Below are 25,146 nucleotides of genomic sequence, written 5' to 3' on the forward strand. Positions count from 1 at the left end.
GCAAGAATTAATTTGCCAAGTTAGAGCTAATTCAAAAAGATGAAACTTGCAATGCCAGCATGCAAATGATCAAAAACACTATCGCTTCGGTAGCCATCTTGAATAACCTTTTAATGAATCCGATCGGAAGAAAGATAGGAAATCGGGGAAATACTACGAAAAGTAGTTTAATCGAGCAAGGCTCTGTCTTTGTTAACATTAACATGCGTAAAAAAAACACAAAATAAAAAATGAATGATCGAGAACAAACATGAATAATCGAGCCGGAAAACTGAATCGTGAGATTTTCCCTAGGTACTCCTCATTAAGGCGCCCTTGACGGGCGCAAAAATTCCCGATGGTGCAATTACTTTTACTTTCGATTTAGTCTACAGAAAAATTTGAACCTGACTCTAGCTCGCAGCTTTTTTGGTATGTAAAAGTATATTTTTCTCTTTTATAAATTCTAATAAGTTCAATCGTTTTTAAATAGTAAAGGCTTACAACTCTTCCAACTGGCCATTGTTATTTTTCCAGACTTTCTCATATAATTTCACTTTCCAAAGGGCATGCACCTTGCCTGTGTGGGCCCTGGGCCTGGATGATGGGGTGGGTGGCTGGGTGTTTGGGGATGGATGGCAGTGAAGTCAAGTTTGAAATTATTTTGCATTAGAAAAATGGTTGAAAGCAGTCAAAACACAATTTACCTTACCTCCTGAGTTTGTCTTTGTTATAAGTATTTTACAATTTTCCCAAATTTCCTAATTAGGCAGAGGAGGAAAGGCCCGTACGAAAGGAAAACTTTCCAAGTTATAGGAAAGTGAAACTATTGACCAGACGGTGTCAATCAAACAACTTCGAACAAAAATCGCAATCGAACGTAATCAAACGCGATTGAATAGACCTTTTTTTTGAGGCAGCCGCCATGTTGAATAATTATGTATTCCAGCATAAAAACAATGATACAGCCATGCATAATTACTGTATCATGCATATTTTAAAAATTATGCATGGCTGTATCATACCGTGAGAGGTCCTAAAGCCGACAGCCCAGCCTAATTCCGACCCCCCAAATAACTGTTATGAAAAAAAATTCTATGTTCACAAACATTCCCTCTCCAAGTTGAACGATAAACTATTGCTAGAACTCTCGAAACAAAACATCTAACAAGATAGCTGTAATGTCAAGATGTCAATTAATGTAATTAAAAAGTGCGAGTTGTAAAAATAATTACCTTTTATTCTGGATCAGTTGGCTCATGTTTAAAACAATAACAGTTTTGTAATAAAAGTGACTTGTGCGGGAAAAAATACGAAACAACTTGGACCAGTTTCCATCAAGAAACAAACATACTAAATTGTAAAAATGGCGCGAAGTTGAAAAAAGGGCGGATGCGGTAGCACTAATTTGAATAACAAACATCGAATCAATGAGGCGGCAACTATCAACGCCCTCTTTACCACCTATAAGTCCGGATGTTTATTTACGGAAGGCCCGCAATCGAACAGCTCTTCATTTAAGTGTACTCTTTGACGACATATATTATCTTTACTAGAATAGGAGCAAGGTGTCATGTAATACATAATAATTGTAATATACGTCGTCTATTTGTATTCTTATCATGTAATATATAATATAATGTAATATACGTCGTCTATATGTAGGCGTAGTGGTGTAGTGGTTATCATGCTCGACTTCTGTCCAGGAGGCTCGAGTTCGATACCCACCGTGGCACTACGATTCACTTGGCAAGTGAATGTTCCTTCGCCCGGGTCAACCCATGCCATGTGAGGGGAATCGGGTACCATAACTCTGATACAAGAGTATGGGTAGATATTTCAGACATTGTGGTGTGCCGTGACACTCAGGAGGTTCTACACTTGCGAGGACATCCGTTCTCCCGTGTAGTTCGAGTGTCGTGGTATACACCATGGCTCGGCAGCTCGCATCTGCAGGGTTGCAATGTCTGCTTGCGCTGTGATTCCTACTCCACCGTGGGTAGGACCCATTCCGATACATCGGAGGGCATATCTATCTATGTATCCTTACACAAAGTCCTGGCCCCACAATCAAGCCAAGTGCCAGTGTAAAGTAATAGAAACCAGGATTGATTACGTAACGTTTCAAAATGAGCACGCTCGTACACAGACCTCTTTTATATTTTCATGTGCTTTGGAAAATCAAAACATCTCGTTACTTTTTATGATGCTGTTACTACTGTTGTCATTTATGACGTTGTGCATATTGCAATAAAAAAATATGTTTTGTTATAAGAAGCAATCATTGTTATTTGGTTCAATTGGTTCAATGTATCAAATCTCTCAGTTTACTCGACACTTTGGTATCTTCGTTGCGTCACAGCGAAAGGTTTGTTTTTATTTTAGTTTGTATCTTTGAAAGACCCCATCGGCTTTAGGCCGGGCTGTCGGCTTTAGGACCTCTCACGGTATAAAGTACATAATCAATAACGAAGTAACGAAGTAACGAAGTAAGTATCATTGTTTTTATGCTGGAGTACATAATTATTTAACATGGCTGCCTCTTTAAAAAAAGGTCTATCATCGCGATTCGATTGTCGAACATAATACCAATACCTTTATTTACCAATATATCTATATATACCAATACGTAAGACCTTTTCGCCTTTCCATCCGCCATCTTGAAGGAAAGTGATATATACTATCCGTAGATCTAACACGATTTTTTTTCCTATCCGTAATTCCGTTTTCAGGGGGTATTGGGTCATTAACAGTTAGGTAGGGTCAGGGTTGCTAGTAACGGCTTGTCACTGTGCCGGGTGCATACTCGGCGCCTTGGGCCCTGCAGGGTTGCTAGTAACGGTTCGAATTTCAGTCAGGTTAAAAAAGGGGTACTTTTACCCATATTATAATAACATTACCCCCGTCTTTTTTGTCATACTATAAGTATTTCCAAATTTTGTCTTCTGCTGTGCGAGTGTGGCTCAACGGATAGCGTGTTGGCTTCCGAAACCGAAGGTCTTTCTTTAGTGGAGGTTCGAATCCGACCCGGTGCGATGATTTGATTGGTCGAAAAATGATTGACAGGTATCAAAACTTAGTCAGAAATGAGAAACTAAGTCTCAAACAGTCAGTAGAAGCAAAGATACAGAAGAAAGATAGGAAAGGAAAAGGAGTAGAAGGAGTGTTAGATATACGGATAGTAGTTATCACCTACCCATCTTGAATTGTAGGTATGCAAAAATAGAGGAACGAAAAAGCTGTGGTTGGATTTAGTTCAAAAATATGCAAAACATATGCAAGTTTATACAAAGATTAAAAAGACAACAAAGCATCTTATTATAAAAGAAATATTATAATCATTAGAACAATAAAAAATGAAATTTCTTTAATCCAAAAAGAAATATTTACGGAACAACAAAAGCCTTTTAGAAATTTGGTCTTAACGACATTGCATATTCTGTTTTCATGCCATTAAAAAATCTACCAAGACGGAGTACACACAACTTTCAAAACACGCTAACTGAAAGCAGTAATTATGACGTCACACATTCAGCGGGTTCATATCAATGTTTTGATTTGATCCTTTGGCGGTTCTATTCCCAGGAGAATAATTTACCGTCATCCGAATAAGGATTATTTTTTACCTTCGGGGGTGATTTTTCAGCTTGAATTTATGTCTAATGTTATGGTTTTTTGAAGTGCTTGTTCTAAGAGATGAGCGAATTTGATTATTTCTAGTTTTCAAAAGAAGCAAATTTAATCTTTCTTCTAAAAGATTATACTTTAATATAATGCCAATTATGCATGTAAGTTTTATATTAATACTTTCTTTTTGCATATGTTTTGCATACTTTCTAAGGGAATTTCACCACAGCAATAGACCTTTTTTCAAAGAGGACGTCCTGTTGAATAATTATGTAGTCCAGCCATAAAAACAATGATAGAGCCATGCATAATTACTGTATCATGCATATTGTAATAATTATGCATGGTTTTATCATTGTTTTTCTGCTTGACTACATAATTATTCAACAGGGTGGCCTCTTTGAAAAAAGGTCTATTCGACCACCATAATTTTTGCATACAATTCAATATGGCGGATGGAAAGGCGAAAAGGTCTATCCAACGACTGATTCCTGGGTAAAATTCAATTGTGTTCGATTGGATTCAAGTAAGGTTAGATTGGTTCGATTGATAGTTGACTATGTTCGATTGGTTCGATTGATTGTCAATTACATTCGATTAATTTTCTATTTCGTTCGATTACACGATTGTGTTCAATGAGTCTGATCGCGATTAAATTAAATTGGATCACTCCATTAGACAGTCATTAAACTTGACATTGCACTTTTCATTTTTTATCTAAAATAATTTATAAACTGATAGTGAAGAAGAAAAGAAGCGGGAAATGAAAATTAAAAAATTAAGGGAGTAAAAATATCCAAATTAGGTGAACATCCCAATTAAGTGATGCTCCCCTGACTATCCAGAGGTAGACTTTTTCTTGGGAAGTTTTTTTTTCAAATAAGTTGATATGGGTCAAACCCTTTTCACCATTTAAAATAGACCTTTAGCAGAACACAAGGGTCTATTGAAACAATTGAATAATAACTAATTCTTCAGGATGAATTAATTATTACTCCAACGTCCAAGTAACAAAAATGCAATAAATTATTTTGATTCTAGGCTATATTTATTTAGGAGAATGTAGGGGTTTATTGAATAACTAATTACTACAACATTAATTGCTTATTACTCCAACGTCCAAGTAGCAAAAATGGGATAAATTATTTTGATTCTAGGCTATAGTTATTTAGGAGAATGTAGGGGTTTATTTAATAACAAATTACTACAACATTAATTACTTAGTACTCTAAGAAGTGAAAATGGGGTAAATTATTTTGCTTCTAGGCAACAGGGTAGAGTAATTAGTTATTCAATAGTCTGTTAGCCTTCTCCAACTATAAGTGAAGTTTTTGATTATATTCAACAGTTGCATTCTAAAAAAGGACTATTGACCACACTAACTAAATCTTTAATGCAACTACAAAATGTCAGGTTGGATAATCTTTCTAGCAATACAAATGTGATGGGTATGAAAATAAAGTCAATTTAGGTGCAGAGCGTTATACACTCCCCATCATATTTAAGTATTTCAAACCAATAAATACTACTATTCCAAGGGAAATTGATGGTATATACATGATTTAATTCAATATGAATTAATTCTCTCTATTTAGAGGCAAGATATTTGAGAGGTCAAAATGGCTGGTCATTTCTCAGGTTAGTGTAAATCATCTTAAGATAGACCTTTTCATAAATTACGTAACGAACATCACTTGCCTCGTTTTGAAATTATTGTCATAGTGATTAACTCCCAGCGGATTTCATAAAAACTACTTCCTATTCAATAAAAGAATCATTTAATGTCTCAAGGGACACAATCACCATGGTAATAGTTTGAATATGAGGCAATTGATGTTTGTGACGTAATTTATGAAAAGGCCTTTTCAAACTCGATTATAACATGAAATAATTTCTTTGAATATGGAATGGAGTTTATATTACTTTTAATTTTTTAGTATGGCTTTTTGGAAAGTAAAAAATAACTGTCCTACGTCTTTGTATTTTTACAAAAATGTCTTTCATTTTTTTAGAATTCGGGATGATGCCTGAGATGGTCAAAGGGACAGAAGACATGGGTTGGATGTAAGTCTGTCGGAATACCGTTTTTATTTTACACTCCTTGATATTCCATTTTCATTAAAATGATATACTACTCTGCTCTTTTGATATCAATCTAAGCAGAAACAGATTAAAAGATTCTATTCATTTTACTATCTTTTTCAAGGTTGCCAACAGACATTCAAGCTGAAGCTATACCAATGATTCTTGGAGGTGGTGACGTTCTCATGGTTAGTTTCCTTGTGTAATTTGGGGCTTTAGATTGGTAAAGTGATCAAATGACAGCAAATGATATTATATTACATTATTTTTCTAACAGAAAACCATCATGGGATTAGGCAAATTATTTAATCAAATGAAAATACTCAAAACATAGGTCTAACCTAAGCAGAAGCCAACACTTCCAAAAACTTTATTTCACATTTTAGGCTGCGGAGACTGGGAGTGGAAAAACCGGGGTATGTATTCAGTTTTACTAGTACCTTTTCATATTTTTATCACCATTGCACTATTATTTGTTTTTAAAGCTTTGAAATATCCTTTGTATAGGAATAAACATGTTCTTGTGCTTTTCAATAAACTGAATGCTCATCAAATAAAAAAAAATCATCTTCATTTATACTATATTTTGTTTTGTATACCTTTTAGGCATTTTGTTTGCCTGTCATTCAAATCGTTTATGAAAACTTGGTAACTGTTAAAGAAGGGAAAAGCACAAATCAAAAAATGAGTAAGTCTATTAAAAGTTCATTTCCTCGTTTTTGTGCATGGAATTGAGGACTACAATACTTATGTAGCATTGGATGGTTTTGTTGTTTCTCATCTTCGGAGGTCCCAGCAGTAAGATGAAATACAATAAACTGAAGATTTATCGTTTGAGATAAGATTTTTATTTTCTCATGTTTGTAAAGATCTAATCCATTAATTTTGATAATTATACTTCTTTGGAACTTTGATATTAATCTCCAAACATTGTCTTTTTACCTTATTTTATACTAGATAATAACAAATGGGAAATGAACAAATTTGATCGTGAGCCAGGATTGGGTAAGTCCAATACACAAATATCTTGTGCTTTCTTAATAATAGTGTTCTTTTGAAAGGAAAAACTCAACAAATGACTTTTTTTGAAATGATTTATTTTCAACAAATTCAATAAATTTGGAAAAAAATCTTAATTTCTTTAGAATTCAGTTTTGCCTTATGGAATTTAAATCCTTGAGAGTAGTCTAGTAAAGTTGATATTTTTTACTATTGATACAAAGCCATTGGGGAAGATGGCTTGTTATGTCAAGCACGTCAGCAAAGATGGCAAGGTGCAAGATCTACTCTTGGTGTTGTGGAAGGTAGATATTATTTAAGTTTTAAATAATCATTATTCATATGTGGTATTTATTTTCTTTATACAATTATTAATTTAATTTGAACCAAAAATATTTTACAATATCTTTGAATTATGTTGCTAGCTGAAAGAAGATATTGTTTCTAGTATATTTTTATGTTAATTTTTCTACCCCAGGAAAATATTATTATGAAGTTCAAATCACTGATGAAGGTTTGTGTCGTGTTGGATTTTCTACAGATACTGCTGTTTTTGATGTTGGTAAGGAATTGTAACTAATCATTGTCCTTTTAATTTCCCTATAAGGGTCTTTTTTTTAAAACTTTGTTCTTTTTCTCCCCTTCTTTCTCAGGATTCAATTGTAGTACCTGCCATGTAGTGATTTAGTACAAGCCTACTATTTAATTTTAGGAAACAAACAATAGGGTTTTATTGTGTAAGCATTTCCTTATCACCAAGTCATATCATATTTTTTGTACAATACTCAGGTACTGACAATGAAAGTTTTGGCTTTGGAGGTACAGGCAAGAAATCTTACAGAAGACAATTTGATACTTATGGAGAGGTATTTCTTTTACCATAACAATGACATTTTGAAACGTATTTTAAAGCCATGTTAGGCTAGAAAAAGTTATAGAATCATTGAAGTCGAGGCAGAGAGGGATTACCTACTTACTACTGGTGTCTATTACAAGGGGTGTTATTGAACTATTAAATCAAGTTATTCTATGGTTATTAACTCTCATCATCGCCAGTGAAACATTTTTTAATATTTTGATATTATGGTTTTGCTTTTAGCCTTTTGGAATAAATGATATTCTTGGATGTTACTTGAATTTGGAGGCTGGATCAATATCTTTCAGCAAAAATGGTAAAAATGAATGTTATGACTACTCTTAGTAACTTTTGTTTCCTTAAAACTGCGGTCTTTAATCTGGAACTGTTATTGTTTTATGGAACTGATAATATATTTTCCTCTTTCAAATCTGATGAAACTGATGAAATGATTTACATTTATGAAATCATGTTTTCTTTTCCTTTGCAGGAAATGTGTTTGAAAAAGCGTTTGACATTCCAAAAAACTTGGATAACAGAGCTTTTTTTGCCTCTGTCACATTAAAGGTTGGTAATAGAAAACAATCAGAATTGATTTAACAAGTTCTTCTATCAATCCTGATTTGTCAGGACTAGTTTTACAATCAGTATTTATATATGATGGGAGAAGAATCTATTGGGGAACAAAACAAACATAAATCTTGTGATCCAAGCAACGATTAACTTACATTATGGATATTTCTGGGTCGATAAATTTATTTAGACAGTATTTATATCATTAAAGTAATGCCTTTTAAATAATCACTACATAAACTCACAACTTTTGATACAACCTTTCATTTTGCAGAATGCAGAGTTACATTTCAACTTTGGCAACAAACCTTTCAAACATCCACCTGCTGGTCATTTTCAAGCGTTATGCAAAGCAACCAAAACTATCCAATCAAGAAGATGTAAGTTTTTGTATATTTGTTTTACTATTTTCATTGCTTTGTATATCTTCCTATGTCTTGTACACATTACATTCCCTTTTAAACATAAAAATACTTAAAATGTTAAGAACAGATGACTTTTAGAGAGTCTAAAACTTTAATTTCTAACAGTAACATCTAATAATGTCGATTGGCCACCTGTCAAATGACGTCATCAGGTAGCTGGAAAAAAAGCTATTTGTTTGAAAAATTTAACTCTTACCAACCAACGGAGAATGCATGAAACTCTAATGAAAATTGAATTAAAGAATAATGCCTTGAATTTTCTGTATGAATAAATTTTATCATAGTATATGATTGTATACATAGGCCAATTGGGTTTGTAAATTATGATATCTGACTTGAGTCTCAGCCTTATTTTGAACTTTAAATTGAGTACACATCATCTGGTTCTCCTTTGTTTCCATTTGATTAAGTTGCAGGAGCCTCTGAAGCCCATTCACTTACTAATAAGTGAACCACTTCGAGTGGGAGTCCGACGATAGCTGCCTACGCAATAACCACAGCGCCTCTCCATTGGTCAGCAGTTTTGCTCCTCTAGTGCTAATGATAAGTAGTAAATAACTTGTTCATTCTCGGACAGAATGTAAATATTTGCATCGCTCAAAATGTTTATTTTTTGCTTTTATAGTATCAGCTCCAAAGAAATTCACCAACATTTGCTCTCCTGCTGCTCTTATTATGGAGGTATGTCTCATAGGCCATTTCACAGTCGAAATGGATCATAATCAGGACTGAATGCGCCTCCATGACGGCTTTCTGTTGGCTAAACAAAATTATCTTCAAAATTTTCCAAAACCTTTCAAAACTTTGGAACATTAATAAGTCGACATTAGCGCGCAGTGCTCTAATTACCCATTGCGCTTTGCGACTGTGAAATGGTCTATACAACTTGTTAAGATGGTAAACAGGATATTCACTTTTGCATATAGTATTCTAACTTGATTTTATCCATCTATTAGGATAGCATATTACACATGAATATTATATTATGATGAATTCTATACAAAATACGGTAGATATTTCAAAATTTATCAAATCTGTCACCCCATTACCAGTCTTGACTATTTATGGGGTCAATTTAGATTATCTTAACCCTTTAAAAATATTTCTTAATATTTTTTAGCCCTCCAGAGAATTGGCAACTCAGGTATCTTTAATTTTTTTTCTCTGAAAATAGATAAAAACTTACTAAGGGCAAAATGTGATAATCACAAGCCAGGAGATTCGCAAATGAGTGCAAGTATGTACGTACATGTACAGGTTTGATAAGTTAGCTTTACACCATTCTCGTGTAAATGATTTTTGAGAATTCCATAGCGTCAAACGACAATCGATCAATAAATATTTGTGTAATTTTGTATGAGGAGTAAGATACTATCCTTCCTTTTCACCATCAGTTGAAAAGGATTCACCCAGGTCCCGCTAATTTAGATCAATCATTAAACATTTGAAATAAAGATTATGTTTTTGGAATTTATTTAAAAAATGATTATTATAAAAGAAAGAAATAGAAATAGAAGAGAAAAAAAGATTAAAAATTAAAAAACTGAATTAAGAATTAATCCCAGCATTCCTTGGATTCAAAATGGTGTCCGTTGGCGAATTTTTTTATCGGCTTCTTCGGATTTTTGTTGTATTTGAAGACAGCTAGTTTCTTGGCTTGTTTAAATTGTTCTTGGATGGTTTTATTGACTGGTTTTGCATCACATTGAACTTGTGGTCTGAAAACGCAAAAAAAAAAGAATTATTCACCGTCGAATCTCACTAATTTGAACTCGAACGGGAACAAAGCTTTTTTGAGGGTTTTTCGATGGAGATAGATAGTTGATTATTTTGAATTATCACAAATATAAAGATAGTAGAAGAGTTTAATTTTTTAGACTGGCAAATTCTACAAAAAAACAATTCATTTTATGGAACAAAATTTATAAAAAGAGGTTTTTATTTTCCTACTTTGCAGAAAATTTGGTGAAAAGAGTCTAAAATTGCAATAATTGTGAAAGTGTAAACCTATGTGAAATTTTACTTACTTCTTAACAGTTGGGACCTGTGTCTTAATTTGTTTTATTCCGTCTTTTATGAAGATGCTGGTAAGTGTCATAGATCCGTTGCGAAAATCTTGAGATTTCTTTGGTTCACTGAATCTGACGTCTCTTTGTAAAACTGCCGACTCCTTGAAATCAATAAAAAAGGGTTAAAGGCTTTATTTTTATATAATAGTTCCCGCTTCATATCAGGCACATATTTCATATCAGGACAGTTTCTGCCTATTGTTATATTATGCTTATATAAGCAAAAAAATGTTAACACATTCGTGTCAATTCAATATGAAAAAGCTTGTGAATTAAAATTGATGAGTACAAGCAAACGATATCACTCTTATAAAAAAAAAAAAACCTTTAAATTTTGAGACGTTACTGATTCGGACTCAGATGTCTTGAAGCCTTTTTCATTGGTTTGAAAGTGGGGTTGATTCATTAGAGGTAATTGACATTTCCGGTGGTTTACTGCTGTTAGGCACTTTGGTATAGTGGCCATTGATCTTGGTTGCTGCACGAACTGAGGTTCGATTCCCAATCGCAGCAGTTCACTAGTCAAGTGAATGAACCTTCGCCCGGGTGAACCCATACCATGTGAGGGAAATTGGGCAGTCAGTCCAAGGTGCTGACGGGGTGCTCGCTAAAAGCATTTATAGTTGCGAAAATGGGCCTCAAGAGCATCCTGCAACCAAATAGAAATACAGTAGAAACTGCTCCAAAAGGCTTACCTTGAACGTAGTGTTTTTGCATTTTAGATCACACTTTTTGTTTAAAGTTGCTGATGCTGTTCTAACTTCTTTTTGCGAAATCACTTTTGTTCCTTCTTGTTTTGGCTTGTTTTGTCCGTATTTCGATTGGTCGACAGTCTTGTTGCTTATCTTTTTGTATTTATCAATTTGCAATTTGGCGTTGGTCTGCTTTCTTCCCTAAGATTGGAGGAAAACTTTTTTTATGAGATTGAATAATGTACAAGCTGAAAAGGGCTCCTAGTAGAGATCCACATTCCTGCAGAATCCCAAAAAGCTTTTGGCTAATACCATAAGGGAAGAAATTTTGGCGGAAAGAAATTCATATTTCATTCGCCAAAATAAATTCTCGCCAAATTTAATTTTCTTTCAATTTACTCTCTATTTCTCCTAAAAACCCTTTTTCCCCCTCGTTTTCAGCTAAAATATTGAACAAAAAAGTGTCGTTCGCCAAAATTAATTCTCGCTAAATTTAGAAATTTTATTAAATCGCCAAAATAAATTCTGCCAAATTGCACCAAAATTGGCGTTTTTTTTTAGTTTTTTTGGACCACCTCGAGTTTCATCTCGCGTGTTGTCATGTTAAAAGATCAAAGAGAAAGTAATATTACTTAAACTTATCCATGCATAACCTTTCTAATGCTATTTTTTCCTGGTCTTCAAGGGAGTATAGAATTATTGAAAGATTAAATAAAACAATTCGATGAAATTTTTCATTTTTGTACCTTTTTGTCTGCTTTTGGCTTAGAGGCAGTTTTATTTGAAGAATCCCTCTTCCATGCATTTGCTTCTCTATCTTTTTGGTCCACTTTTTTCATTGGGCGTCCAACTCTTGTTTCCAATCGTTTGCGAGGCGACTCATCTGGAATTGAAAATCGAACATTAGTATTCGGAACTGTTTTTTGTTCAGCTTTGGCGATGTCCAATAATGATTGATTTGGTAATCTAGTCTCAATCTGGTCGCTACCAGAGCCACTGCTTTCAATTACTTCAGCCGTTTCATGCTTAGCTTTCGTAACATCTTGTGCTTCTTTTTCTTGAGATTTGACAACCAATTTGAGTTTCAAATCATCATTTTCAGTCTTTAATTTTGCATTTTCTACTCTTAAAGCTGTGATAATTTCTTGATTTTTTGATGATTCAAATTCCATCAAGTTCATTTTTAAAAGCACAGTATTTAGATTTTGTTCGACATAAAACTTCTTGTCTAGTGCTTCTTTTGCTTTATTTTCAAGCATCTCGATTTTTCTGGTCCATTGGCCCTCTATTTTGTCCAATTTGTTGTTAAAATCTTTCGTCTTCTGCCTCATCTCCGTTTCCAAAGCATCGTCAAAATCCATCGGTTTCCCAGCGGTTATTTTCAACTTATCAACCGGCTTCACAAAAATATTCTCCTCTTTTTTCTTCTGAAGCGCCTCTTCAAATTTTTGGACTAGTTTTTCACGTTTTTCTTTCACAGTTCCAAGTTCTAGAATTTGTTGATTCACCTTGCTGGCCACGTTCAAAGCGTACTGAACAGTATCTATTGGATCTTTAGTTGATTCTTTGTCACCAGTATTTCTCGGTTCAAAAGCTTCCTCGATAACGGCTTCTATTTGACCTTTCTTTATAATAGCTTCTTCGTATTTTGGAACTGAATTTTGATGTCGTTCATTAAAATCCAAATCATGCTTTGACACCATCTTTATTGAAACATCCATTGAACCCATAATGTCGTTATCCAAAGTCATAATATAAAATTTCTTCTACCAAAAATGTCTGGCTTGCCTAGACTACTTACAATATAGAAATGACAATTTTTTTTTCAAACACTGTTGTTCTTTAAAGAATAATTTGACGTCAAATATTTTGATAAAAATATTGACGTAATTGATTTGTTTATTGATTTGCTCCCGCCCGATTTTTGCTTCGAATTTCATGTTCCAGGGGCGAATCTTTTTAAAAGTAAAAATCACGCCCTAATTAACAAGTGCTTAGTTTTTTTATTGATTCTATTTTTTGATATCATTATTTTTTCAGACTCACGATCAAATTACACTTTTCAAAAAGAATTTGCCTGCACCGAAACTGAAGTAAGTTGACTTTAAAGATACATTGATGAAGACTGAATGAAAATGAATCTGCGTTGTGTCTTTCAGTATTGTTTCATTTTGACCTTGACTATGAGTTTGGCGTAGTGATATCGTGATCTTTGCTTTTGACTCCCAGCAAGCTTTATGTTTTGCAGCCTACCAATGCCCTGACACAAGAATGTGCCATTGTGATGTACCTCGAAATGGCACTCGAGGTACGTTCAGTATCGCGACGAACACAAGTGTCGCGCGGGAAGAGGTTGTGCACGGTTCTCTCCTGGCGCGATAAGCGAATATTTATTTTTATGCCCCAGGCGTTTAAGATCTGACCCGCCGCTAGAAGACGGGGAGGACTTGAATGTACAGTGGAATTCAGAGTGATAGTAGAACGAAGTAGACTAGAGTTTTTCGGCTCGTACATATTTATTTCAATCCATCCAAATGATAAAGTAAAGTTACACACAATAAACAAACAAATTTAAATGTCAATATTTCACCTGCGTCCAGGCGTCGCCGCTCACTTCAGTTTATTGCGACTTGGGTTTTATTATCAACTCTGCGCAGTTCACCCCGTTTGATTCACCACCTGCCTCATCCAGGTACTTCCCTCTACCAACCTTACGGTCCAGTCTCTAAACGACTCTGCTTCAGCATTCTTTGTGGATGCACATGGCAGTCAGACTGGGGTCAACGGGGTCCACTTGTGAAACCAGGCTAACCTAGGTCTGATGGCCACGCAATCCGTGATTCCTCAATACGTCTTGTCCGGACGAACGCTCGCCGAAGAATGTCTGAATTTCTATATCTGGTTGAGATATTTTTATCTCATGCATAATGCATATTTACAAACATTCAAACATACAAAATTCCATTTATAAATCCCTCATGACACAAGGATGGTCTTGATTTTTAATGGTGTACGCTATGACTCAGCAGCTTGCATAGGCACTGCATGGTGAATATAAGTTTATTGTTTTACTGTATGTTCATGTTCAATCTTCATCTTTTCATTTAGAAACTCGTGCTTGGTTGGTGGACAGAACACACGTGACCAAATCAATGAGCTACAACAAGGGGTGATTTAAATATTTGATTATCACCACTCTTCAGTACCTGTCAATAAATCCATTGCTCATGGATATCTCCGAGAGAAAGACAGTAAAACGCAAATCAAGGGCACTCTAGAAAATGGGCATCTGTCTGAAATTTCGTTATATGTCGTGCAAAATTACACTTGACTTTTACAATTTGTTGAAGAAACGGACTAAGTAGAGAAAAAACAGAAGTCCATGGTAGACGGACTCATTGCAAAAGTATCTATTTCTATTATGATCTTTTGGTTTTACTTCTTAGGTAGATATTTTGACCGGTACTCCTGGAAAAATAGCAGATTTTGTGGATTCTGGCAAGCTGAAACTAGATCAGGTGAGATTAAGATGAAAATATGCAAAGTGTTAAGGGCATAAATTAGAAATTTGTTATAATTGGATTTTCAAAATATTAAAAATGGAAAATTATTTGAATTACTGTATAAGCTCAGTCCCAGCTCGATTTCTCAAAACATAACCCCCTATCGAGCATTTAAAAAAAGACCTTAAACAAGAACTCAGTGGGGTGGGGGGCGTTGCATCCTCTTTGATGGCGGTGATCTGAATTTGGTTCTTCTTCTGAATTAGGTCTCTAATAGTCACCAAAATAAGAAAACTTTCATTTCTTAAAGAAAAAAGAAAAAGTCTTAAGACGATGCCATCAACCAAGCCTTCGACTGTATCTTATTGGTCTGGGGTGTTAGAAAAAATCGAAAGAATAACAAACGGTTGGTGGCATCTGAGGAGTCAATGTAATGCTTTGTGTATTAATGTACATATTATTGAAGTGGCAAGGAAATAGAGAAACTAAATACTACTTTAAAAGTCTACAAACTATTTGGATAAACATTGATAAAATCAACACTCAACAGTCAAAATAAATGAAACTAGCCGGTACCCGGCGTCGCACGCCGGTTAAGCTGTAGCTGAACGCACTAAAAGTCCTTTGGATGTTTATCTGATATTCCGATGGCGTATTGGCGACCGCCCACGCTAAAGCTCTAAAGGAGCGGGCCAATATCCCGCTAATTTTCCCGACCTTCAGAGCTTTAGCGTGTCGGAAGAAAATTTCTACATCGGGTGCCAGATTATTTGGATGTTGAAGCTGGCTTAAAAAAACGATCAAATGAATAAAAAGATATCTTCAAAGTCCTCCCCCGGGAGATCTTTTTCTCGCTTCGCTCGCATTAAATACGCCGTCCAGTTTTCGACAATATTTTGAGAAAATGTCATGGTAAAGAGGAGTGAAATGTAGAAATGACAATTCTTTAGGAAAGAGCGGGAAAGCCACAAAGAATAGTGCAACTTTGTTTTTATCAGATTTAAAAAGATAAATAATAAGTCAATTCTAAATTGAAATTAAAAAATCCAAACAACTGGATAACACTCATAATGCTGAGCAATGCTTAACCCTTTAAGTGCCAATGTCGTATATATCAGACATGGGATATTTGGTCTAACTCGTAGGAATTGGATTGGGTTTCATTTTCGAGCAAAAAAATAATCAAAAATGAGTCTTTCCAGCGAGATTTTAAGCCATTTTTGGTCAACGAGTGATCCAAGAACCTTCAAATTTGGCCCTGCTTTACTCAATTCTGTCTTCCAGCGAATTAGCTTGAAGGTTTACAATTGGGCACCTTTTTATCATTCAGGCAGGTCTGCGCAGCGCAGTTTCTAAAAAAATGACCGTGGCACTTAAAGGGTTAAGTTAAAATACAATAAGAGGTTGCATTCCCATTGCTCCAAAAAAATGCGGTTTACATGCATAACAAAGTATAAAATGTAAATTTTCAAAGATTTGAAATATTGACCAACAGATTATCTTCATAAAGTTCCTAATATAATTGATAGGCCCTTGATAGACACATGGCATTATTTTCCCTGGCAAGTTGGTTTGAACATGTTGAAAAAATTTGATACTGGATTATGAACCGGATGTAATTGCCTACACAGACAGAACAAATTTACATAACTTGGAAAAAAATATCACGAGAGAACATTTGATTGGCGGAAGACTTGGAGAACGCCAATGTTTCGTCCTCAATGCAAGGAAAAAGACATGTTCTGTTTTTGGTTTCTTCTGCTTACTGTTTGTGTTATACTACCTCACAGCCTGGGAACTGATCAAACCACCCGATCAGTTTGCAGAGAATTGTGCAGAAATGAAGGCTCGAACAGGTTACTTTCTACTCAGGAAGATCAACCAGGGAGCGTGCGAAACCGCCGCAATTGTTTACGTGGTTGTATCAAGAAACGAAATAGAGAAACACGACAACAAGAGAGAAAAGAGGGTGGAGATGGTAGTACGTATTCGATTAAATTGAATAATCCAGCCATCCCTTCAGGTCGGATGAGTGATAAAGCTACGTGTCACTATCTAGAATATCTTTCCGAGACAATAATATACATCGGAGACCAACAGATAAAAGTCATTCACCAAGCCATCAAAATGTATTGTGCTGTAATATGAACCGGACCGGAGATCGGAAATAAAAGCTATTTAAAACTTTCCCGGACGCCATTCATGGTTTTCAGATGGACTTTTTAATAGACTTTATTTTCACCTAACAAATAATAGTTGCTTAGTTAAAGAAAAAAATTATTTAAAGAAAAACTTTGCGCTCGCTTCGCCCCTTACTTTTTGATACATTCTTTTCTTGTTTGTCGAGGGCACCAATGTCCTAATTTCATTAATTTACCACTGCAACTTTGGCTAGGGATCATCACGTCCCCATGTCACTGTTTATATCCAAAGTCTTGTCATAGAATATTCACTTTATACACCTTTTCGACCGTAGCCGCGGGCTTTTTTTGTCCGTTTTGCCACCCTAAAACCGTCCCAGTCTTTTTTCTATCTAAAACGAAACATCTTTGGTAAAATAGGTTAATCGGATTAATTTTCAAGAAATCTAATTTTGAGATTTAACTCCAATCAGCAATCTCACGCGATTCTGTGAGTTTAAAATTTGCGAAAGCGTGAAATTATATTTTGCGAAAATTCATTCGATTTAAGCACTACTATTACTTTTATTCTTCTTTTTTTCAAAGGTTCGATTTCTGGTCTTTGACGAAGTAGTAAGTTTATTTCATTGATTGGATAATAAATCTCTCGGAAATACATTTCATGATCCTCGATGTTGAACGGCAAAATCTACCGCTGTTTGTGAGAACAGTGTTGGCACCCCCTTTAAAAGGCTCTCATCGGCCTTGCTTTTGAGGAAATTTTGCAATCTTTTGATAGCCAAAATCGTTACGAAAATTTTAGCATTTCTATAGAGGTCTTTCAGGTTTGCTATTTCGATTCTGAAGAGGCCAACGTAAATCGACTTTCTCCCTTCTATTGTAATAGAAGTTATGTAAGTTAGGCGAATTGAAAACCTCTAATATGAAACACTGAATTATTTTAGGATGGATTACTGAACCAAAACAATGGTGCATTGATTGAACGATTGTTTAACACGTGTCCCAAAATGTCTGCTGATGGAAGACGTTTACAGGTCTGTGAAGATATCTTTCATGCAATATTTCTTGCTGTTTCTCTTTTGCGAACGATTAAGATTTTCCTTAGAGTTTGAGAGGTTGAGAAACCTTCTTCCTTTTTCGTTATTTTTTTCAGAAATTTAATTGAAAAGGGGTAATTTTTAGCATAATTCTTTATAGGCGGTTTCAAAAGGATTCTTTTCACCGAAATTCGTCGTGATTTTGTGTTGACATCAAAGTTAATAGAAACTCTTTTTCTTTGATTTTTTTAGTTAATCATTTGCAGTGCGACTCTTCACAATTTCGATGTAAAAAAACTTGCAGTAAGTGTGTAGTAGTTAAGTAATACAGGGGGACATGGATAACTGATAATTTGATGGTACTGCCAGCAACTGAAAATCTCGTATTTCTCTTGTATGATACAAAAACGTGTTCATTCCTTGGATGAAAGCATAACTAACCTCTGAAGACATAGGGGTGTTGGTTATGAATTCGGCGTCTGGGATAACTTTGCATCAAAACACCAAAATTATTCGTCTCATTTGTTTGGATAATATTGATAAAATCGTTTTCTTTGGATAGGAGAAGATCATGCACTTTCCAACATGGATTGATCTAAAAGGACAAGACTCCGTCCCTGATACTGTTCACCACACGGTTATTATATTCATTTATTTTTCTACATTTACCTGTGGATGACGAAACCTGTACATTTTATACAAAATTTTGAGTTTCTGTCTCAATTAGAAGTATCGTTGTGATTTTAATGTGCTTATCCCCTCCGTTATGAAATTTTTCACAACACTTAAGAACAATTTTTGAATATAACATTCCATTTACCGTCTATCAGAAAAGCTAACGTCTAATCTTCTGTTAGAGAACAAAGAAGCCGTACTTGTGATAGCCTAATTGTAAGTTGTACTGAACAAGTGATTGATTCTGAGTGATGATTATTTCTGATATTTAGGTTTGTGTGGTAGATCCTAAAGTTGATACAGCCTGGCATTTCTTGAAACCGAAAATCAGAGTAAGTTTTTCTCACACGAAATGTCCAAATGTTTAAAATTTATCGCTGTTTCGTTTATTTAAATTATTGTATATGATAGTTGCTGTGAATCCCTTGTTAATCCAGAGTAAAAATTTTAGACAGCTCATTTAAAAAAGGTTTCCTCCCCTTGTTGGGAACCTTGCGGGTGTTGGAAATAAGAAGATACCAAATAGTCAAGCTAAAGACTTTCTACACTGAATATTTTTTCATCTGTTATCAGACGGATGGTGTGCACGAGCAGGACGATAAGCATCCAAGTTCTACTTTCCCTGAAACATATTCTGAAGCTGTCAAAGTGTTGAAAGGAGAATATGTCATCAAAGCCATCGAAAAACAAAACATGGACCAAGGTATTTAAAATTATCAATCTACAAAGGGTCTGGTATTTTTTTTAGAAAAAAAAACAAGTGAAGAGATTGTTCAGGGCTTATTATGCAGACAAGAGTTCTTTGGGTTCAACGTAAATCTGTTAATCAGACGTACACCATGTTGGAAAGAGCCCTAAGCTTTGGTAAAGAAAGTTAAACAGGTTAACCCCCAGCGAAATCTTAGAATTTCGCGGATGAGTTAAACCGCATAATTTAATCCCCGCGAAAGTTTATCACATTAAAGCAGCATAAGAACTGATCTATTTTCTGTATGTTAATTGAGATTTCTATCTCTCCATATAGGAATCATTTTTTGTCGAACAAAATTAGATTGTGATAACATGGAAAGATACCTCAAACAACGAAACGCACAACAATTTTCGTGTGTTTGTTTACACGGTGATAGAAACCCGAAAGAACGAGGCTCCAATTTGCAACAGTTCAAAGATAAACAAGTCAAATTTCTAATTTGCACTGATGTCGCTGCAAGAGGTCTGGACATCAAGGGTGTACCGTTTGTAATCAATGTCACGCTACCGGACGAGAAAGCGAATTATGTACACAGGATAGGTCGTGTTGGAAGAGCGGACAGGTACATTAATATGTAGTATTAGCGAAGTTTTTTTCGCCGACCCGGGGCGGCCGAATATTTTGTTAACTGTTATTTCGATTTTCTGTCGATAAAGTTCTTCCACGATTTTAGTTAAATTTTGTCATTCAGGTGTAATTTAATCTCCGAGTAGATCCTAATTTCTCCGCTCAAGGTCGCATCATTCTAGATGCTAGCATGATAGAAAAATTCAGAATAATCTTTAACTACTAGTCTACAAGCACTTTAATTTTAAGTTTGAAGGCCACACTTCTTCCAAAAGATCCTAGATAAAAGATGAGAACGTGTTCTCCAGAGAGGGCAGGGAAATATGTGTTAAAACCAATGTTATCATTCTGCCCCTCTTTTTTTCAGAATGGGACTAGCATTATCATTGGTTTCGAAATGCAGGGAAAAGGTAACTTAAACAAATCTTTAGCCTTTTAGCTTATGGTAGAATGTCAAACTAGAGTAGTTCGGGACTTTTTGCAGCTATGATGTAACTAACTACCTGCAAGGGGATAAATTTCCGTGATCACATGTGAGACAATTTTTTTTCACGGTCCCTTTCTCAACTGATTTATCTCATTTTCCTAAGGGTTTCGGCAAAAATCCTGGCACTAAAATTTTCGCGGGCATTAAATTTCGCGAATTTTCGGAAAAACTCGCGAAGCTCGTGAAATATAATTACGAACCACCTAATAAGTCAAAGGACAAACTTTTCAAGCCAATTAAAGAAGTATTTGTCCCACCAAGCCATTTTTGGACCTACCTGGAGGTCCTATAAATAACCGTTGTCCGTTCGTTCGTCTGTTCGTCTGTTACCAGCTTTTCTCGAGATTTTATCATTAGTTTTTTCTGTTTTTTTGCTCAAAGTTGCGTATTAACAATGCCCGAAACATGGCCAAGTCCGATTTTTGAGAAAATTTTTTTTCCGGAAATCGCCGTTTTTCTGGATTTTCATTGGACTTTTTCCTCATAATTGGTTGTTTTTTCATTCAAAAACATTATTATTAGCAATGCCCACCATCAAGCATGTTTCAATTTTCAATAAAACTTATTTTTGAAGCCGGAACTATTTAAAAATCGCCGGAACAACCTATTTTCTTGCATTTCTCAAGCTGTACTTTATATTTTTTCATGAAATTTTGCACGCTGATGCAAATGTCAATACCTTAAATGTGTCAGAGCCTGATTTAGGCCGAGAATACCGGGAATATGACGGAAAAATCGTTTTTTTGGCATTTCTTGAAATTTTATCATTAGTTTTTTATGATTTTTTGCACAAAGATGCGTATTAGCAATGCCCAAAACATGCTCGAGTCCGATTTTTGATCTGCCGTTTTTGCAGATTTTCATTTGACCTTTTTCTTACATTTCTTTGTTTTTCACACAAAAACATTATTGATAACAATGCCCACCATTAAACATAACTAGCCGGTACCCGGCGTCGCACGCCGGTTAAGCTGTAGCTGAACGCACTAAAAGTGCGAAATCTCTACAACGTTTGACTCTAACCCTCCCTGGGTGTCTTTTCTTTTAACCATATTTGGATCACGAGTGTACTGTCCCCCCATGACATAATTTTTTGTTTAAGTCAAAAGTTATCAGAAAGAGCATCGTTTACTGTACCAGTGTCGTTTGAAACGACTCTGCAGGTAGTTATTTTTCTCGCTTCACTCGCGTTAAATATCCCGTCCAGTTGAAATGACAATTCTTCAAGAAAAAGTGGGAAAGTCGCAAAGAATCAAAAGAATAATTCAGCCCTTTGTTTTTATCAGATCAAAAAAATAAGACGATTCTAAATTGTTTATTTTAAACCCTTGTTATAACTTTTCGAATTTAAAACATGTAAAATGACGTACACACTTTTTAAGCCCCCTTTTTAACAGTAACGACGACTTGAATGTTTTTATCGGGTTTTTATAGGAAGAAAGAGGTGAACAAATTTTTTCTTATGCTTTATATCGCCCTTTGAATGCTGTTATTGTCCGAAAAACTTTTTGATTTTTATGTTTTGATTTACATTTGAAATGTTCTTTTCTATAAAAGAAACTTGTTTTGTTTTGAAAAGAATTCGAATGTCATTAATAAATACGATCGTTAAATACATTCGAAAAAGGCACGCCTGGGCAGAAATTAAAATTACTAAATGTAGATGGGCCTTAAATTTCAAAACAAAGGCTGAATAAAGTCTAAACCAGGCTCTATCCGATCTGTCAATCAAAACAAACTTATCGAGAAAAAAAAAACATTGCTTGCGAAAACGAAAGTGACACACAAAAAACAAACAAACAGACATACAGACTACGGCTATTAATATATAGATTCAATTGTCAATAAAACTGATTTTGCAACCGGAACTTTCTATTTCTATTTTCCCTTCCCTCTTCCCCATCAACAATCAATGATGAAAGTTCTGTTACCAGCTTTTCTCAGGATTGGCTCATTAGTTTTTTCTGATTTTTTGCACAATGATGCAAAATGGCAATGCCCAGAACGTGACGGAGCTCGATTTTTGAGAAAAAATTTATTTGGGCAAATTTGGGCCAAAAACTACCTAAAAATAGGGTTTTTTGGACTTTGTGCAAAAACCTGTCATTACTTTTTTCTGATTTTTTGTATAAAGATGGAGGGCAATATTCTCTAAAGAATGGCTGAAGTGGTTTTTCCCGGAAAATTCTTATTCGCCTTAAAAAACGGATTTTCGTATTTTTGGGGAAATTCCCTTTAACCAAATAAGAAAAAATAGCTTTTCTCAATGTTGACTCATAATTTTGTTCTGATTTTTTGCACAATGATGCAAAATGGCAATGCCTAAAATGTGACGGAGCCAGATTTTCGAAAAAAAATATATTTCGGCACATTTGGGCCAAAAACTGTCTAAAATAGGGTTTTTTGAGCCTGAATGGTTTAAGTGATTTTCGTATTTGGGGAAATTCCTTTTTGTCATTTTACATTATTCAACACACAAGCTTTACTTTTCCATTCTGAATTTTTGTACAATTATTGTCACTTTTTTCTTATTTTCATCTGATGTTAATCATTAGGTAGGTCCATTCAGCATGTTGCTTGTTACGTCTTCATTCGCGAAAGTTTGTACACCTAAAGTATTTTTACAGCGAGAGAAACTTTTTCCAGCGATGCCAAACATATGTCTTGATACATTTATTCAATTTCTTGACGAATGTACTGAATTTTCTTTTTCATAGGTTTGGTATCATAAATGTGAAAGCCGAGGCCGTAATTGTCGAAACACGCGACTTCTAGAAAAAGGAGGTTGTACTATTTGGTATGACGAAATGAAAGTAAGTGGGTTACTTAATTAAAATCAAACAACCCTTTGAAAATTTGATAGGTAACAAATTGCTGTCTCGATGCTGTTTCTATTGAAAAATTCAAACCAACCGATCATTGCTTTGAATTTTCTATTTTCAGTATTTACAAGATATTGAAGAACACTTGGGAGAAACAATCACCATGGTGGCCTCTGACATGAATATACCGGTCAATGAATTCGACGGGAAAGTCACTTATGGAAAACGAAGGAAAAGAGAAGGTACAAATTTCTTTATAAGAACAAACTATATAAGAACATCAGGCTTCTATGACCAAAATCCTACGAACAAGTTAAGAACATTTTTAAGACTCAACACCCGAAATTCACTGAAAAATAAACAAAAATACTCGCAAAATGTTGAAAATAAGAACATCATCAAGAACGTCTTTAGGAACATCCAAAGGCTTCAAAATTTTTTATCCTTGAAACATCTAAACTTTACTTGCGATTTTCTACAACAAATTTCTACGACTAATCTTCGTGTTTAGAAAATATATTTTTACAATATACAATAAACTTTTCTTTTCAGACGACACGAAGAAATACCACCAAGAAGAGTTAGCACCTGCTGTTTCTGAACTTGCTGTCCTTGAAAAACAAGTACAAATCTCGTACTTAAATTTTATGAACGATTGGAACACTGCTGTATGATGACTGTTAAAGTAGATGAATAATTAGTATTGCCATTGACCGCATCAAAAGCTTTAGATGTACTCTGGAATAGCGTGAAATTGCTTCATAGTCGATTCACCAATTACACCATCGACAAAAGCAAGACCACGGATTCACCACTCGGGTTCTAGTCACAATACAAATTAGTTTGTTGAGATTTTGGATTATTGGGCTCTTCCAGAAAATTTTTGTACATGGGGGGGGTGGAGGATGTATTGAAATTTGGATGTTTTGTCCGGGGGAGTAAAAATCTTCAAAATTTGCCTTGTTTTGGGTAATTTTGAATGTCCGGGGGTCAACTAATGCTTGTCCGGCGGGTACAATCTGTTGTTCGGGGGTCATAATTCACTATGTGTATGTCTGTCACCCCCCCCCCCCATATTCAAGATGGAGTAATAGTAGACGATATGAGTTTGAAAACGAAGATTTATCGTTAGTATTAAAATTAACACTGCGAGACTAAGCAATTCTTTATTTCCGTTGAGTTTTTGTTTTGGTTGTGTTTATACACATTAGATAAATAATTTCTACTGTATTTATTATTGATAGATTTTTTATAAAGATTTGAGAAATAGAAAATAATCGATTAAATTTAATTAACTAGATCGAAAGGTCCTTACCCTCACTGAGAAATTTAATTTTTGCGCCACTTCCTCTGATTTCATATTTAATCTGGCGTTTGTGTGAAAACCACTCGGAACAAGCGTTTCAGAAATAAGTACCTAGATGTATGAGGGGGGTTTCGGCTCATAATTCGGTTGAAAACAAGAAGTCGTGGTTGGGGGCGCCGTCTTTCGAAGGATGTCGTGGTTGGGGGCGCCGACTCTCGAGAGTCGTCGTGGGTGGGAGCGGCGTCCTTCGAAGGTCGTCGTGGGACAGGTGGTCGTGGCACAGGACGTCGTGGGAGCCTCTCTTTCAATTTTTTCTGGTCTTCTATTTCTCAATATTTTCTAGCTGGTCCTTAAAATATCACTTAATATACCCACGCCGTCCTTCGAGAGCCACCGAACAGTCCGGCGACCTTCGAGAGTCGTGGTTGGGGACGGCGAATGATGATATGTGGGTTGAAGACGATTTTGGGATTTTTATAAAATAAAGGGATGCAGGCAGATAATTTTCTGCTGAATACTTTAAAAAACGTTAGTCAGAGCTGACAAATGATTTTT

General features: G+C 35.1%; 2 protein-coding genes across 4 annotated transcripts; one reads left to right on the top strand and one right to left on the bottom strand.

Annotated features, from left to right (window-relative positions):
• Nucleotides 1-319: 319 nt before the first annotated feature.
• On the top strand, nucleotides 320-24,576 carry LOC136800905 (ATP-dependent RNA helicase DDX1-like). 3 transcript variants are annotated; one of them, XM_067057516.1, is made up of 29 exons: nucleotides 320-411; nucleotides 5,202-5,244; nucleotides 5,619-5,670; nucleotides 5,813-5,876; nucleotides 6,075-6,104; nucleotides 6,295-6,376; nucleotides 6,646-6,693; nucleotides 6,912-6,992; nucleotides 7,166-7,249; nucleotides 7,477-7,553; nucleotides 7,787-7,859; nucleotides 8,034-8,110; nucleotides 8,391-8,496; nucleotides 9,167-9,222; nucleotides 9,662-9,685; nucleotides 13,343-13,395; nucleotides 14,411-14,471; nucleotides 14,749-14,820; nucleotides 17,532-17,558; nucleotides 17,891-17,980; nucleotides 18,236-18,286; nucleotides 18,546-18,620; nucleotides 18,931-18,990; nucleotides 19,232-19,361; nucleotides 19,683-19,971; nucleotides 20,344-20,386; nucleotides 23,181-23,276; nucleotides 23,407-23,527; nucleotides 23,838-24,576. In XM_067057516.1, exons 2-29 carry the CDS (start codon nucleotides 5,226-5,228, stop codon nucleotides 23,957-23,959), a joined length of 2,163 nt encoding a protein of 720 aa, XP_066913617.1. In that variant the 5' UTR covers nucleotides 320-411; nucleotides 5,202-5,225; the 3' UTR covers nucleotides 23,960-24,576. The 3 variants fall into 3 exon arrangements, with proteins under 3 accessions (XP_066913617.1, XP_066913618.1, XP_066913619.1); XM_067057517.1 differs by lacking the exon at nucleotides 320-411 and adding an exon at nucleotides 4,092-4,137; XM_067057518.1 differs by lacking the exon at nucleotides 320-411 and adding an exon at nucleotides 4,430-4,453.
• Nucleotides 10,010-13,053, bottom strand: LOC136800860 (centrosomal protein of 112 kDa-like). The gene is made up of 4 exons (XM_067057474.1): nucleotides 12,049-13,053; nucleotides 11,306-11,503; nucleotides 10,569-10,711; nucleotides 10,010-10,259 (listed from the first exon to the last, which is right to left on the bottom strand). The coding sequence occupies exons 1-4, from the start codon at nucleotides 13,051-13,053 to the stop codon at nucleotides 10,097-10,099; spliced, it is 1,509 nt and encodes a 502-aa protein (XP_066913575.1). The 3' UTR covers nucleotides 10,010-10,096.
• Nucleotides 24,577-25,146: the final 570 nt, after the last annotated feature.

This window comes from Clytia hemisphaerica, unplaced genomic scaffold (genome assembly GCF_902728285.1).
Source record: "Clytia hemisphaerica strain Z4C2 unplaced genomic scaffold, Clytia hemisphaerica genome assembly, whole genome shotgun sequence".
In the NCBI taxonomy this organism is placed as follows: Eukaryota; Metazoa; Cnidaria; class Hydrozoa; order Leptothecata; family Clytiidae; genus Clytia; species Clytia hemisphaerica.

Coding starts and splice junctions, on each gene's coding strand:
- LOC136800905 (XM_067057516.1), top strand. Junction 9,223..9,661: donor CTGCTGCTCTTATTATGGAG/GTATGTCTCATA, acceptor AATATTTTTTAG/CCCTCCAGAGAATTGGCAAC. Junction 20,387..23,180: donor TTTCGAAATGCAGGGAAAAG/GTAACTTAAACA, acceptor TCTTTTTCATAG/GTTTGGTATCATAAATGTGA.
- LOC136800860 (XM_067057474.1), bottom strand. CDS start 13,053: ATGACTTTGGATAACGACATTATGGGTTCAATGGATGTTTCAATAAAG. Junction 11,504..12,048: donor AGCCAAAAGCAGACAAAAAG/GTACAAAAATGA, acceptor CTCCAATCTTAG/GGAAGAAAGCAGACCAACGC. Junction 10,260..10,568: donor CAGGTCCCAACTGTTAAGAA/GTAAGTAAAATT, acceptor TTGCGTTTTCAG/ACCACAAGTTCAATGTGATG.